General features: G+C 30.8%; 5 protein-coding genes across 10 annotated transcripts; 2 read left to right on the top strand and 3 right to left on the bottom strand.

Annotated features, from left to right (window-relative positions):
• Window positions 1–289: 289 nt before the first annotated feature.
• On the bottom strand, window positions 290–2,759 carry LOC124424559 (ubiquitin-40S ribosomal protein S27a). Its single transcript, XM_046963799.1, has 4 exons — window positions 2,650–2,759; window positions 882–1,002; window positions 563–780; window positions 290–487 (listed from the first exon to the last, which is right to left on the bottom strand). Exons 2-4 carry the CDS (start codon window positions 982–984, stop codon window positions 338–340), a joined length of 471 nt encoding a protein of 156 aa, XP_046819755.1. The 5' UTR covers window positions 985–1,002; window positions 2,650–2,759; the 3' UTR covers window positions 290–337.
• LOC124424556 (ribosome biogenesis protein NSA2 homolog) lies at window positions 1,169–2,764 on the bottom strand. Of its 2 annotated transcripts, XM_046963790.1 has the most exons (3): window positions 2,650–2,716; window positions 2,208–2,251; window positions 1,169–2,071 (listed from the first exon to the last, which is right to left on the bottom strand). In XM_046963790.1, the coding sequence occupies exon 3, from the start codon at window positions 2,050–2,052 to the stop codon at window positions 1,273–1,275; it is 780 nt and encodes a 259-aa protein (XP_046819746.1). In that variant the 5' UTR covers window positions 2,053–2,071; window positions 2,208–2,251; window positions 2,650–2,716; the 3' UTR covers window positions 1,169–1,272. The 2 variants fall into 2 exon arrangements, with proteins under 2 accessions (XP_046819746.1, XP_046819747.1); XM_046963791.1 differs by lacking the exon at window positions 2,208–2,251 and having other exon boundaries at window positions 2,650–2,764.
• A 63-nt stretch (window positions 2,765–2,827) lies between these two features.
• LOC124424551 lies at window positions 2,828–7,654 on the top strand. Its single transcript, XM_046963782.1, has 4 exons — window positions 2,828–4,896; window positions 5,050–5,148; window positions 5,250–5,412; window positions 5,536–7,654. Exons 1-4 carry the CDS (start codon window positions 3,008–3,010, stop codon window positions 7,453–7,455), a joined length of 4,071 nt encoding a protein of 1,356 aa, XP_046819738.1. The 5' UTR covers window positions 2,828–3,007; the 3' UTR covers window positions 7,456–7,654.
• On the bottom strand, window positions 5,249–10,358 carry LOC124424557 (cyclin-dependent kinase 2-interacting protein-like). Of its 4 annotated transcripts, none has more exons than XM_046963794.1 (5): window positions 10,146–10,358; window positions 9,781–10,007; window positions 9,497–9,605; window positions 9,209–9,429; window positions 5,249–5,386 (listed from the first exon to the last, which is right to left on the bottom strand). In XM_046963794.1, exons 1-4 carry the CDS (start codon window positions 10,210–10,212, stop codon window positions 9,233–9,235), a joined length of 600 nt encoding a protein of 199 aa, XP_046819750.1. In that variant the 5' UTR covers window positions 10,213–10,358; the 3' UTR covers window positions 5,249–5,386; window positions 9,209–9,232. The 4 variants fall into 4 exon arrangements, with proteins under 4 accessions (XP_046819750.1, XP_046819751.1, XP_046819749.1 ...); XM_046963795.1 differs by lacking the exon at window positions 5,249–5,386 and adding an exon at window positions 5,544–5,678; XM_046963793.1 differs by lacking the exon at window positions 5,249–5,386 and adding an exon at window positions 8,305–8,499.
• A 67-nt stretch (window positions 10,359–10,425) lies between these two features.
• On the top strand, window positions 10,426–13,669 carry LOC124424558 (cdc42 homolog). Of its 2 annotated transcripts, none has more exons than XM_046963798.1 (5): window positions 10,426–10,796; window positions 11,220–11,419; window positions 11,511–11,620; window positions 11,699–11,896; window positions 11,986–13,669. In XM_046963798.1, the coding sequence occupies exons 2-5, from the start codon at window positions 11,242–11,244 to the stop codon at window positions 11,989–11,991; spliced, it is 492 nt and encodes a 163-aa protein (XP_046819754.1). In that variant the 5' UTR covers window positions 10,426–10,796; window positions 11,220–11,241; the 3' UTR covers window positions 11,992–13,669. The 2 variants fall into 2 exon arrangements, with proteins under 2 accessions (XP_046819754.1, XP_046819753.1); XM_046963797.1 differs by having other exon boundaries at window positions 10,430–10,796; window positions 11,982–13,669.
• Window positions 13,670–14,098: the final 429 nt, after the last annotated feature.

The raw sequence follows: 14,098 nt of genomic DNA, 5'->3' as shown, positions 1-14,098 counted from the left end.
TGAAGGTTTTTAAGCAAGAATATGACTTTTCTGAATTTTGGGAAAAGCCTTATTTTTTATGTATACATTATTCTTGAAAAAACATCTTTTTCAAGACACGTTGTTTAAAAATTCGAAAAAGAATGAAACTTTCGTCTTTAACATGAGACCTCGTTCATCAAAATCGGTTAAGAATTATGCCTATGGCATAAACCAGGCATACGACCAGGAGTAATAATGAACAGCCTTAAGACACCTACATGCAAAGTTACGAATTTGTTTGTTGAATTAAAACTTAATATTCGTCAAATATTTAAGAAGACTCTTTAATCAAATAAATTGCATACATATTTTTTATTTATTTATCTTCTGGTTTATTAAATACAAGAGTGTATCCACATTTACCACAATAGTGACGGTCTTCCATGGCTGCCATGAAAACACCAGCGCCACATTGTTCCATAGGACATTCACGTCTTAGCCGATGGATCTTTCCATTTTCATCGACCTAAGAAATATTGATATATATGATAAATATGCTGCTATAATACGGATTAATAAAAAAAAATGTAAACTTTAATACCTTGTAAAATTTTAATACGGCAAGCTTGACCTTCTTCTTCTTGTGCTTAATTTTTTTAGGCGTTGAGTAATTCTTCTTCTTACGTTTCTTTGCTCCACCTCGTAAACGCAAAACCAAATGCAAAGTAGATTCTTTCTGAATATTGTAATCTGATAAAGTTCTGCCATCCTCCAATTGTTTGCCAGCAAAAATCAATCGTTGTTGGTCGGGTGGAATTCCTAAGAAAAATACAAAAATATTTTTATATATAATCTTGTATCTTTCAAAAAATACTTTTTTTTTTTTTTAATCGATTTAATAAATCGATCAATATATTTACCCTCTTTATCTTGAATTTTTGCCTTGACATTTTCAATGGTATCAGAACCTTCTACCTCAAGGGTGATGGTCTTCCCTGTAAGCGTTTTTACAAAAATCTGCATGATGATATCTTCCTATAACTGCAACAATACCAATTGAAATTAACTTTTTATCATGTACCACATAAGGAAGGAAAAAAAAAAAAAAAAGAAAAAAAAGTTATAGTTTGAAATTATTTCATAAAATAATTCTATGTATATTAGTGAAAGGAAAATCGTGTAGAAGACAGTAATATAGACAGACAGATATTTTACAAGATATCTCTTTATTACAGTCATTCTTTTACATAAGGAAAAGATACAAAGGAGGAAGATAAATTAATAAGTAAGAACAGCAAATTACACATTGGATTAAACAAGTAATATGGCATTGATACAACCATCATTTTCTGGATTATTTGTGACTTGTGCGTATTTGCCCCATACAACTTTACCAGATTGGGTTACAAGACCTAATTCCGAGATATTTACTTCAATAATAGTACCTTTAGTTATTACACCTAAATTTGTATACATAGGAGAGCTTGGGTTTTTTTTAACGTCTATGATTGGTAGATAAAAAGTTGCTTTCAATTCTGGATGCGTAACGTGTGCTTTTTTAAAACGTAACGCCATCGGTCTAATAAATCTTTCAAACTTGGGTGGCTTCCTTGTAAAGTTTTCACCAACGAATGTAACTTTAGTAACCATTCTTTTCCAAGATTTTCGTTTAGACTTTCCACTTCTCATTACTTTGAAAACTTCAGATTCTGATTGAGCTTTAACTTTAGGTATCGGTACATCCCATTTTCCAACCTTTTCCTTTCGTTTTTGCTTAATCATATTAGACAATACTTTTGCTCTTTTAGTGACATCCCTGTCAAGAAGATATACCGGTACAGCTCCGTCTGAAGGATTCTCTGATGTTTGCTTTACTCTTTTCTCTTCATGAGCCTTGATCTTTTTCTTCATTTGAATTTTTTCATTGCGACGCTCTTTATTAAAGATCTTAGCCTTAATACCACGCAATGTACGTGCACGTTCTGCCCGTTTATGAGGCTCCCGTGCTTCTCGTTTTCTTTTTCTCTCTTCATAATCCAAACGTCGTCCATATAACTTTCGGTGTTTGTCGATATATTCGTTCTGTGGCATTTTCGATCGTTTTAAATTTCTAAAAGAGAGAAAACAAAAATAAATAAAAAAATTGCATTCTAAGTAACGGAAGTAAATGTTGCGTTAACATTGAGTTCATACAGTTAATGTATCGTAAACAATATATTATAAAGACAAATGTATTATCGACTTACCTTACAAACTAATTTACACTTACGACGAACAATCTCACTGTAAACTAAAATATTTTATAATTATTTATCACTAAAATTTAGGATTCCAAAAAATCAATTAAAAGTCAATAGATGTTTATTTATTACTGTTATATATGTTATATCCGATATTTCGTTGATGCGAAAATATGCAACGCGTGTTAATTAACGTAAGCATCGGTATTGCAATTTGACGGAAAACTTAATTTTGTGCCACATCGTGCCAGCATCATATACGCGCGCGCACGCCATGTGCCAATGCAAGTTATAAGTAAAACGGTACTTTGACATTAATCGAAATACCTGTGTTTAAAATAATTGTTTACGGTGACTAGAGAAGAAATGATCGAGATACCAATCGATCGAATATATTAATTTTAACCGCGAAATAATATAAATAAAAGAAAAAGGAATTGGAACATACCTTCGGCTGTGCTATCCGATCTTGGAAAGGAAGCAGAATTCTAGATTAAAGAAACATAGTAATTATATAAGAAGGTGAAACGAGTGTTAAAAATATTGCCTGTACATTAATCGCACCATCTATCGGTGCCATCTATAACAATTACATCCATTAGTTCTTCCTCTTCCCATCAGGTGTATTATGTAGTTACAGCATATACTCGGCATAACATTTTCATTCCTTGCTGACGAGAATTAAATGTGAGTTTTGTATAAATTTTTGTCTGAAAAATTTTATAATAATCCTCGAAATATGATGCTATTAATTTATTAAGTGTAATTTATCTTACGCGAACGAAGAAATTCTGAAGAAGTAAGAAATGGCACAGATTTCTAATTCAAACGTGTTTACAAACGATGCTGCCTCTTCGACTAGTACATCCGATCTTTTGCAACAAGCATTCCAACAAGTTGTTGACGACGATGATAATGAAAGTGATTTCGTTGCGTTTTTGCAAAACGATGAAAATGATTCTCAAACAATTCATCTCACTTCGGAACAGGCAGCTGCATTAGGTTTAACTTTTGAGATAAACTCCAACGAAGAGGTTATATATCAACAAAATCGTGGTAGCGTTATCCCGAATACAACAAAAATTACGGCAAATGATAATTGTAAAACAGAAGATGTAAGCTCGGTATCTCCACGGGATACTTTTACGGATGAAGATTTCAATTTCGAAACGGCTCAAGTTCAAAATGATGATGGCATTAGTGATATAGTTAAGTCCGAGTGTATGGACTATTCAGAATGGCAAATGCAGGAAGATTCTCCTAATGAAAAATTGCAAAATGAAACTGTTGCAAATAGTTTGACTTTAGGAAACATTTGCTTACAAAATCAAACCATTAATTCCCAGGCGCAAACATTGGAAGTAAAAAACAATTCCATTCAGATTAATTCCAATGCACAGAGAATAGTTTTAGAACAACCAAAGGTACATACAATAATGACAGACATTAGGCAGATTAAATCTGAAGATAATTCGCACTATATGGTAGAAGATAACTTGGCACAAAATCAACCGATGAATAACGTATCCAATTCTCAAGCACAAATCCTGCAAAAGTTACCGATACTTTTGCCGTCTTCGCAATTCATTATAAAACCTGCGCAAACGATATTAAAGCCAGCCAAAAATGTTAAATTAATACAAAACATTAATAAACTTACAAACACTAATTTAAATTCCATCAATGGAATGCAATCGATCAACATGAATTCAAGTTCTAATTCTGTGTTACTTTCAAAAGCGGCGGTGATCAATACATTATCACCGCAAATAATAAAAGCAACCCCTATTACGGCTCAACTTTTGAACACAAATAATGTATCGGCACAGTTATTAAATACATCTCACATTATAACAGGAAGCTGCGAAATTGGAAATCATACGAACACTCCTCAGATCGGCAATACTGTGGTAAACAGCACACCTGTATTACCACAAAATATAGCTACTTCACAAATAAGAATATCACCTGCGATAAAAACTACACAATCATCGTTACAAAAAAGTAATATATCTCAGCTTCTAACGCCTATGTTAAAGAGTGCTACTGCTATAACTAAAACAGTACCAAAAACTGCTCAACTTATTAATAATGCAAATATAAGTCCAGCGATATCTACAGAACTTAAGCCAGTTCAAGTTCCTACACAAATAATTAAGGCAACATCATCATCTGTAATGGGAAAAAAGAGTTTAGTAACGCCAATGACAAAAATTATAACGCAGACAAATTCTCCAGTTATTTTTAGAACTGCATCGATCGTTAAAACGCAAGATTCCAAAACAACGATGACTAATTCAACTTCTATATTAAAGCCAACACAAACCTCATCAACACCTATATCTATATTGAAACCACAGACCAAAGTGGCTTTTCATAATTATACTAAACAAAATCAAACTGTTACATTAAATACTAGTAATTTGACTACCAACATACCAAATCTGTCACAGACGACACCAGTTCTACAACAGAATGGTTCATCGGACAAAACAAAATCTGTCCAAAATGGTATTTTTAAACAGAAGATTAATTCATCCATAAATGGAGCATGTCTTAAGATAAATAAAAAATCTAAAGGGATACCCACAACAAGATCTACAACAATTGTCTCAGAAACAGCAGATACATCTAAACCATTGGGATCCAGTGAAAATCCTATACAAATAGTACAACAAGGTCATCATTTTCACAGGTATTGTCAAAAAATTAATCTACTTAAAGGATTAAAGGTATAAGATATGTACATGTTAGTCATATAGTTATTCTAATTACATGTGCACGTACATATATTTATAAGTCCGTTTAGAAGATATCTATATTTCTCTATTTTTACATCTTATTTTAGCATACAACGTCTTTCACCAACTCAGTTGAAACAAATCGCTCATGTATTGCAACAACGCAGCCAAGAAACAAGTATGTCTAATGAGAGAATCGTCTATAGGTCAGTTATATCAATAAGGATAAGTAATAGTAGTGAGCAGCGAGAAAAGAACTATTTAAATGTTTTTACAAATTAATTAAAACTTGTGCATTTTTATACAGGGTAGTGTTTCCAGAAGAATTAGATTTAAGATTGAAAAATCCTGGAACCTTAATAAAAAATCGTGGTGGTAAACGAGGACGACCGAAAAAGAATACTATTAGGCCCTCTCTGATCCCATCGAAAACAGCAGCGGTTCCTGAGGAAGAACAAGTAGAATTAAAGGTTTCTTTTCTTCTTTTTTCTTTTTTCTTTTTTTTTTTTTTTTTTTTTTTTTTTTTTGAAAGAATAAAATATGTATAAGCTATAAAAATGGTTATACCTTTTCTTTATACGAACTCATTACAGGATGATAGAAAAAAAGTTATAGCCAGAACACGTTCTGGTAGACTTTCAAGACCACCGAGACATATGGTACGAGATTACAAACATTTACACCATTCAGATTTTTTACAACCAGACTTGGATGATTCGGATGGCGGCTACAGTGACTATAATACAAACAATGACAAAATTGAAGATGAGGAGTCACCTAAAGAACTTTTAACAGGATTGGAAGTACCAAAGAGAAAAATATCAGATCATTTCAGATGTCCTACATGTAACAAAATATATCTGGGAAGAACACGCATGGCAAGGCATTTTGAAATGCATCCTGATCATGGTAGTCCCGAACAACTACCACCACCTACACCTGATCCTGAACTTAAGCAAAATGTTAATCAAGATCCCTTAAAACGTAAGGGGAAAAAAAGAGGGCCATGGGCTTATGTTACACCCGAAGCTAAATCAGAACGGCGTAAAGTTAAGCTAAGAGAAGCAATTTCGGTATGTGAAGATACTGAAATAATAAAAATAGCCGCAAAGCCGGTACTTAATGCACAATCTCTATATGAGTTACTAGTTTTAAAATCTGAAAACAATGTTAGAAATTTTTTACAAGAGGTAAAACAATTGATGGATAAAATAAGAGAGAAAGTTGGCGAAATGTTATCTTTAGCGAATACTGATAAAGGATCGGACAAAGATTTAGTAGATATTAACGAAGAATTGCTTTGTGATGCCTTGGGTGTTAATCCTGGATTATATAAAATCAATAATGACGCATTAAAGAGTTACGACGAAGAAACTTCGAACATTTACATAAACGAGGAACCACCAGTAAAACTACGAAAAACGGGCAATTCTGAAGAATCTAAAGAAAACAATGAAGAAAGGATGTCTAGTGGATTTTCAGAGAGTTCAGATCTTAGTATATCAGATTTTCTTAGTGAAAGGAGAACTGATTCGGCATCAAACCCGACGTGTCCAGAAGTATTATCGGCCTTAACATTAATGAGAAGAAATCCTACTTCTATCAATAATGTTGATAGCAATAAGGCTAATAATGTTTCTAAACTTTTAATTTCAAGTCCTGAAATTCAAAATCAAATTTCGGAGAATCCAGGATTCCAAAAAATCGATATTAATACAACCAAAGTTCCAAAATTCCAAACTTCAGAATCTCATAAAGATAATTTTACTAAATTAACCGATAATTTAGGACCATCCAGTAATTGTGAAATTTTTGCCAAAGTAGAAAGTAATTACGATCAATCGAAATTGGAACATATGGATAAAGCCTTTATAAAATTAGGACATGTGGAGCAAGATTTGGTGAAGCTTGAAAATGGCACTTTGGGATCATACGAAAAGCAAAGTATTCAAAGTTTGGATAAAATTCAAAGTGACTTGAATAATATAGAAGATGGCTCTCAGAGCTTTGCTAAAGGTTTTCAAAAATTGGTTTCTAAAATAGTACCTATGAGTACCTCAAATTTAAATTGTGGTAAAGTCCAAAGTTCTACATTAGATACAAGTCCATGTAAAATATTACCTGCAGCTTCAATTTGTAAAGCTTCAGACAGTATATCCGTGTTACAAGATACAGTACCAATTATTTCTAATAATTGTGATACTAATATATTTGATAGTACAGAAAATTTGGATATGTCAAAGGTAGCTCAATACGATCATATTACGCATTTAGATATTTTAAATAGTAGTAGTGTGATAGACAAAAATCTTTTAATTGACGAAAAGTTAGTTGAACAATTACACTTGGTAGATCAAACAAACTTGGTCGATGAGTTAGTATCGGAACGATTAAAAAATATTATGCCTGATAATATTTTAGAAGGTAATATCATACCAAATAATACAAATTTAGATACAGATCTTGATTTTGAAGCACTGAGCGAAGAATTTAATAGAAATGCTAGAAGTTGATTTTTAGACCATCACGTGAATGATGGTATTATACTAAATAAAGTTATTTGTACAGTGTATAGTAATATTAGACATACAGTACAATTATTTGAATTTGTATATGAAACGAATGTATTTTTGATGATTGCTACACGTTTCTTTTCTATAAACTTTATGTATGAATTTGCATTAGTTCAAAATAGAACATAACATTTTTTTAGATCATTCGTATGTTTCTTTTGCTATAGGCAATTGTAAAAATGTACAATATCATTCAGTTGAATGTATATGTAAATATAATACCTAGATATACATAGTTATAAAAAAAAAAAAGAAGAAAAAAGGAAAAAAGAAAAAAAAAAAGAGAAAAAAAATATTTTCCTGTACATTAAAAAAATACACATCCAAAAGTTATCTTTTGGATTATAAAATGTATACAAAATGTTGCTATTAGACAAAAGTTTTAAAATCTATGACTGTCTAATAGCTTTGAATTTTGTCAATAATAGTTCAACTACTATTTTAGCAATATTAGTGAAGAAAAATTTCTTCAACGAAAAGAAAAAAAGAACAGGAGAATAAATTGATTAAGATGAACATTTCATTTTCGTGCAAGCAATAAGATTTTCATATATAATTGGACTTGTGTTAAAATTTAATTTTTATTTTAATATAATATTAATTATTTTAATATTTTTGTGTTGTTTGATCTTTTTGCATTAATCTTAATATTATCTTTTCATATTATTCTTTATCATAAATTTTTGCAGTTATAAAATGGTCATACCTATTGTTAAATACATGTAATTTTCTAATGCATTTAACTAAATTGTATATATCTAATGAGGAAGTTATATATTTCACCAATAATTCTTTCATCACAAATAATAGTTTTATTTTTCAATTAAAAATATATAAATATCTAAATATAATAATGATAATATGATAAGCAATTTTTAATAAATTACATTAAAAAAATATAGAAGACAATGTGGACATTTTCAAGCAAAGGAGATTTTATCCTCTTTTCCTATTACTGCGTAAAATAATTCTCTGTGTATTTATCTGTAAATATGTATTTAACATTTTTTTTAGATATGAAGCAAAATATTTACAATAAGTCATGAGATGTACATGTAATTATGTGTGATTCTAACTAATGCTATGATATAGAAAAATGCTTAAATATTTATGCGTAAGATTCATACTTCTTCCTCTTATATATATATTTACATATATATATATATTATATTGTATGTGTATATATATATATATATATATATATATATATATATATATATATATATATTATATATAAAGTGTTTCGTCGTTACATCAATATTTTAAAAGTTATTTTTGAGACCATATTTGATTTAAATATTCTTTGAAAAAATGGATCAATATTTTTTTGACTATATTTGAGAATAAAAATAATTTTATTTGCGAACTTTCAAAATAAGGATGTGAAGTCACTTTGTTAAGATAGATTCACTTTGTTTAAGTGCATTAGCAAAGGTTAGTAACATATCCATTAATTTATAATTTTACTTATATTGATTTGTCATGATCTCAGGTATCAGTTATTTATATAAGTAATATGTTCTTAATTGTGTTATAAAAGTTATGCGAATATATCTATATAAAAAGGAAAAAAAAGAGAAAATAAAGGAACATCTTTTTTTCTTGTCTATTGTTATTATATGTATAATCCCTATGTCAAATCGAAAAATTAATGGAAATTTAATATCGTGCAGTAAAAACATAGCATACTTACTAGTCATGTATATATTATTTATAATTATCTATGTCCAGTTTCTGTGAGCATTGCTTCTAATAATATTGTTACGTTTTTAGGTAACAAAGGTTGATGTAACCATGCAGAAAGATATAACATCTTTTGTGGCTCTGTGTGACAATGAGCAATATTTTCAAGAACTTTGTATTTTATTTGCATTTCGTTATTATAAGTAGTATATATTACTTCCACTGTACGTCCTACAAGATATTTAATGCTGATAAATATTGTATGCTATAAGAAAATATCTAGAAGTTATAGTTATACCAAACGCTGATATCGGCCAAGTTGTAAATAACTTTATTGCAGTTTTATCCAATATTATTAGAACATTTATCTGATGTGCTATTTGTTCCAAAGTCTTTACTAGATTACTCTATAACATATAAAACATATGCGATAATTAATATCATATACACACACACATAAACACATTATATACATAATACATAATAACATTGTATATAATATACATATATATATATATATATATATATATATATATATATATATATATATATACACACTACAAATAATTAAACACAATATACCAAGGTACGACAAATTTCCTCTAAGCTGTCACAGTAATCTTGTAATCGAACGGTATAATTTTTATTGGACTTTTCTTGTATTATAGATTTTAAAATATCAATTCCTTCAAGAGTATTATCATTCCACTGCTGAACAATCCCATGAACATCAGCTGCTAAATCTCGTAAATGACGAAGAGTTCCAGTTAAATTTTTTCCTTTTAACGATTTTGAAAATGGTGACTCCGCTGTGAATAATGGTATCGGTTTAAATCATACGAACGAATATTTGTCTACAATACAGTAAATCATAAATGATAATAAGTTATAGACGAGATTAATTTGTAAATAATTTTATATATATGTATATATAGGGATCAAATTACTAGAATTAAGAGGTTGTACTGCCACTTTTATCGCGCGTTTATCATTTATTCCTATTGATATATCCATTATGTCATGTAACAGAAAACTAATAATGCTTTAAAAATGCATTATAACACACTCGAGCAATATAAAAAAAGGTTCAATTACATTCCATTACGTTTTAATCATCTTTCTCTTTTAGCAGTTCTAGTTACAGCAGTTTAACAACAGTGTTGCCATCTATTGAATTTAAAATGTTATTTTGGTTATGTTCGTTTATAACGTTACTTGTTAACGAAGCATTTCTATCGTTCAAAGATAAAAATTGTAAAAAATACTTTGGACCGCTTTGGCAATTGAAGAAAAGTAATATATTCGGACGTAACTAATAATTTTGTATAAATTGCGTAGATAATATCTGAAGAATTTCAAATATCACGCGGGCGTATAGTCGAAAGGAAAATTGGGAGTTTTCAAGCCTGTAATAAATTTTACTTCTGAGGCAGTGAACCCGTAAAAGTTACAAGTGTTGAGACTGTTATGATAAGTGGGAAGAATTAAAAGAAAAAAAAAAAGATCTGTCGCGTTAAATGCACTCACATCTTTTAGTTTTCTTGACGTATATTCGAAGCTTGTGGTCTTAATCTTTAATGGCGATAGTATAATACTAGGTAAGTCATTCATTGTACATTTTTATCAACACATTTTAAGTTGCGTTTATAATTTGTATATTTTTGCTAGTTTAATTACGACAACGATTCGTATATTTCGCGCTATTCGTATTGTGTTTGAATTCGTGAAAATTCTTTAGAAAATCTTCGTTACTTTGACACGACACATACATATGTATGTTGAGTTTAGGTTAAGATCCACTCGTTGGTGGATTTTAGCATTTTCAATAGTTTCGTTTTACTCAATAATCATAGAGCAATGACTTTTGCAACGATATTATTGCACTCGCTATGTAATATTTAGATCGGTGTAACGTTAATATTTTTTAATAAGTTTATTATTTCTTATAAAGTATATAAGCATTCGAAAAACAGCATTTGCCAGAATCTTCATAACAAAAGGTTTATACGTTAATGTTTTAGGAAATAGAGAGCAGAGAGTAAGATGCAGACAATAAAGTGTGTTGTGGTCGGAGATGGAGCTGTGGGAAAGACTTGTCTTTTGATTTCATATACGACAAATAAATTTCCTTCAGAATATGTGCCTACTGTTTTCGACAACTATGCTGTAACGGTAATGATAGGCGGTGATCCATATACGTTAGGATTATTTGATACCGCTGGTAAGGACAACGAATGACTTTATTAGTTAAACGTTATAAGCAACATTATTTGGACGGTTTAAATATACATTGAATTAAAATTATATCACAGGCCAGGAGGATTACGATAGACTTAGACCTTTAAGTTATCCGCAAACAGACGTATTTCTGGTCTGTTTCTCAGTTGTTTCACCGTCGTCATTTGAAAATGTTAAAGAAAAGGTGACTATTACAAAATGTATATTCGCATTTTAAACAACGTATAACGTTTAGGACATTGAATTGAAACAATTGTTACAGTGGGTTCCAGAAATAACTCATCATTGTCAAAGGACTCCATTTCTCCTAGTTGGTACTCAGATTGATTTACGAGATGATGTTGCTACTATAGAGAAGCTTGCAAAAAATAAGCAGAAACCTATTTCAGCGGAACAAGGAGAGAAACTTGCGAAAGAGCTCAAAGCTGTGAAATACGTAGAATGTAGCGCTCTGACACAGGTATATCTATTTGCAAATAAGTCGAATTTATGTTGTATGAATTTTCCACGTTGCACGTACCGATCTCTTTAAATGTTTATTTTAGAAAGGTTTAAAAAATGTATTCGACGAAGCTATATTGGCAGCATTGGAGCCTCCAGAACCGGTGAAGAAAAGAAGGTGTATGCTTTTGTAAAGCATTTTACTGATTTTGCAATACAGTGTCCCTGACTATGAAGTAACAACATTAAAATGTATCAGGTGATTATCTCCTCTGTAGTAGATTAACGATAGGAGGAAATCTAACGTCTCTACGACGTAAAAAGGAGTATTCATTGGAGGGGCGTATTAGTAGAAGCCGCTTATATGAGCGCGACAACTGCGGTTTGCCTATGCGTTTCCTACATTTGACTATTTTCATCTGTGTATACATTCCATAAAATAATCTTATGTCTTGGCCTTATTTTTTTTTTCTTTTTTTCTTTTTATTTCTTTTTTTCTCTCTTTTTTTTCTCCTTCAAATAAAATTAACAATTAGTCGACAAGATTGGATAATCCTTGTTGAGATGCATAGCACAAAGAACATATTTTCTTTTCTTTTTTGCTCTTTATTTTGGAAAAAAAAAAAAAAAAAAAATACCTGCACCTTTAACATCCTCGACTTTTAAGAAAAAGTTTGATAAAAATCATTAACTAATATAGATATGCCAATCCTCGTTTTATCTTACGATTGGTACTATCAAGTTGATGTATTGGTAAAAAGTGCAAGGTATTATACAGAGTGAGAATTTAAAAAACTTATTGTGAAATCCATCATGTTATTATTCGTTTGACAATATTTTCAAACTGAATGGTTTATTTTTTAAAGATGAACGCCGGTATTTAAAGTTTTATAAAGAGTCTGTAAGATATCTGTTGGCATAGTATGAGGGAATCGTAGCGAATCATAGCATCGACGATCTCTTCGGACGAACGTCAAAAAGTTTAAAGAACGAGTCGATTCGGCCTTGCGCACATGGGCATCGGAAGAAGAAAGGAAACGCTAAGAGACGCTCCGATTCTCTTGCATATAAGTACGTTATTAAAATATATATCTGCCGTATCTGACGTATTAAAGAAACAATATGCAAGCAAAAGATAACATCAGAAAATTGTTCTAGACGATTCGCGTATGGCAGCTAAGTTTGGTCGCCAAACTTCTCCAACTCTTGGACAATTTAAATTACATTTGAGCGATGCGAACCTATTTTTTAATATATTGCAGATTATCGTTATGTGTTATCATATAAATAAGCGACGACAGAAAATTTACAGTACTCTTATCTTATAAGATTAATGATATTTTATCAATCAGATGTATGAACTGTGCACATGTCTAAGATATTAGCGAACTGTGTATAGTTTTTACTATAAACCATTCATCTTTTTCCATCGTTTTTCGATTTTATGTACTGTGTACTTTACATCGTCGTACTGCGTCGTAATTAAAAAGACGGAGATACATACGATCGGTTATCGTTGAAGGACATGGTACGTTATTACTCCTATTCGAAGGACTATCAGCTATCTTATTAAAATCGTGCGGTAAGTCACGATAGACACACGTTAAGTTACTAATTCTTAAAACAAGTATTACATGAGAAATCTTTTAATGACTTTTACACTATGAATCCAGTTGGAGATAATTGCATTTATTAGCACTGTACTGTGTCGGAATATGTAGACACATTCGTATTAAAAGAAAAAAGAAAAGGAAAAAAAAACTATTCGCATAAATATATTTATACCATGTAACACGAACTTTTGTTTACTATCCCGCAATCAAAGGGTACAAATATACGGTGAATATTTAAATAAGATCTTTAGGTGAATAATCTTGTAGATACGTTTTTAATATAAATTACAGGAGCAGAAGATGCCGCGGCCATTCTAAAATGAGTCTTCATCGAAGAACATTTGTTAGAACGTTACGAAGATAGAGAACGTTCATCGAGAGATTAGAGATTTTGCGAGTTAGTTTAGAAGGCAGGTATCGTAGTCTCTGTATTTTATCATAGGATAGTCTATTATTCTTTCTCGCTCGGTAGGTCCTTCAGGATTACCCCGGAAGCTATAGATAGATATATCTATGATGGAGCGACGTATCGACTGTGGACCGTAAAAGCGTTCGTTTACGGTCACGATTCACGTGGGAATCCTACGAGGATTTATTCCTTTTTTATC

The sequence above is a fragment of the Vespa crabro genome, chromosome 6 (genome assembly GCF_910589235.1).
Source record: "Vespa crabro chromosome 6, iyVesCrab1.2, whole genome shotgun sequence".
Taxonomy (NCBI): domain Eukaryota; kingdom Metazoa; phylum Arthropoda; class Insecta; order Hymenoptera; family Vespidae; genus Vespa; species Vespa crabro.
The sequence above is the reverse complement of the archived record's forward strand: the minus strand, read 5'-3'. Positions and strand labels throughout refer to the sequence as shown.

Bases quoted from the DNA above. Each gene is read 5' to 3' on its own strand.
- LOC124424559 (XM_046963799.1), bottom strand. From the start codon at position 984: ATGCAGATTTTTGTAAAAACGCTTACAGGGAAGACCATCACCCTTGAG. The intron at 781-881 runs GTAAATATATTG...TATTTTTCTTAG, and splicing joins AAAAATTCAAGATAAAGAGG to GAATTCCACCCGACCAACAA. The intron at 488-562 runs GTATTAAAGTTT...AATATTTCTTAG, and splicing joins CCGTATTAAAATTTTACAAG to GTCGATGAAAATGGAAAGAT.
- LOC124424556 (XM_046963791.1), bottom strand. From the start codon at position 2,052: ATGCCACAGAACGAATATATCGACAAACACCGAAAGTTATATGGACGA.
- LOC124424551 (XM_046963782.1), top strand. From the start codon at position 3,008: ATGGCACAGATTTCTAATTCAAACGTGTTTACAAACGATGCTGCCTCT. The intron at 4,897-5,049 runs GTATTGTCAAAA...ATCTTATTTTAG, and splicing joins CAAGGTCATCATTTTCACAG to CATACAACGTCTTTCACCAA. The intron at 5,149-5,249 runs GTCAGTTATATC...ATTTTTATACAG, and splicing joins AATGAGAGAATCGTCTATAG to GGTAGTGTTTCCAGAAGAAT.
- LOC124424557 (XM_046963794.1), bottom strand. From the start codon at position 10,212: ATGGATATATCAATAGGAATAAATGATAAACGCGCGATAAAAGTGGCA. The intron at 9,606-9,780 runs GTATATTGTGTT...TATATGTTATAG, and splicing joins AGGAAATTTGTCGTACCTTG to AGTAATCTAGTAAAGACTTT. The intron at 9,430-9,496 runs GTATAACTATAA...AATATCTTGTAG, and splicing joins TTGGCCGATATCAGCGTTTG to GACGTACAGTGGAAGTAATA.
- LOC124424558 (XM_046963797.1), top strand. From the start codon at position 11,242: ATGCAGACAATAAAGTGTGTTGTGGTCGGAGATGGAGCTGTGGGAAAG. The intron at 11,420-11,510 runs GTAAGGACAACG...ATTATATCACAG, and splicing joins AGGATTATTTGATACCGCTG to GCCAGGAGGATTACGATAGA. The intron at 11,897-11,981 runs GTATATCTATTT...TGTTTATTTTAG, and splicing joins AATGTAGCGCTCTGACACAG to AAAGGTTTAAAAAATGTATT.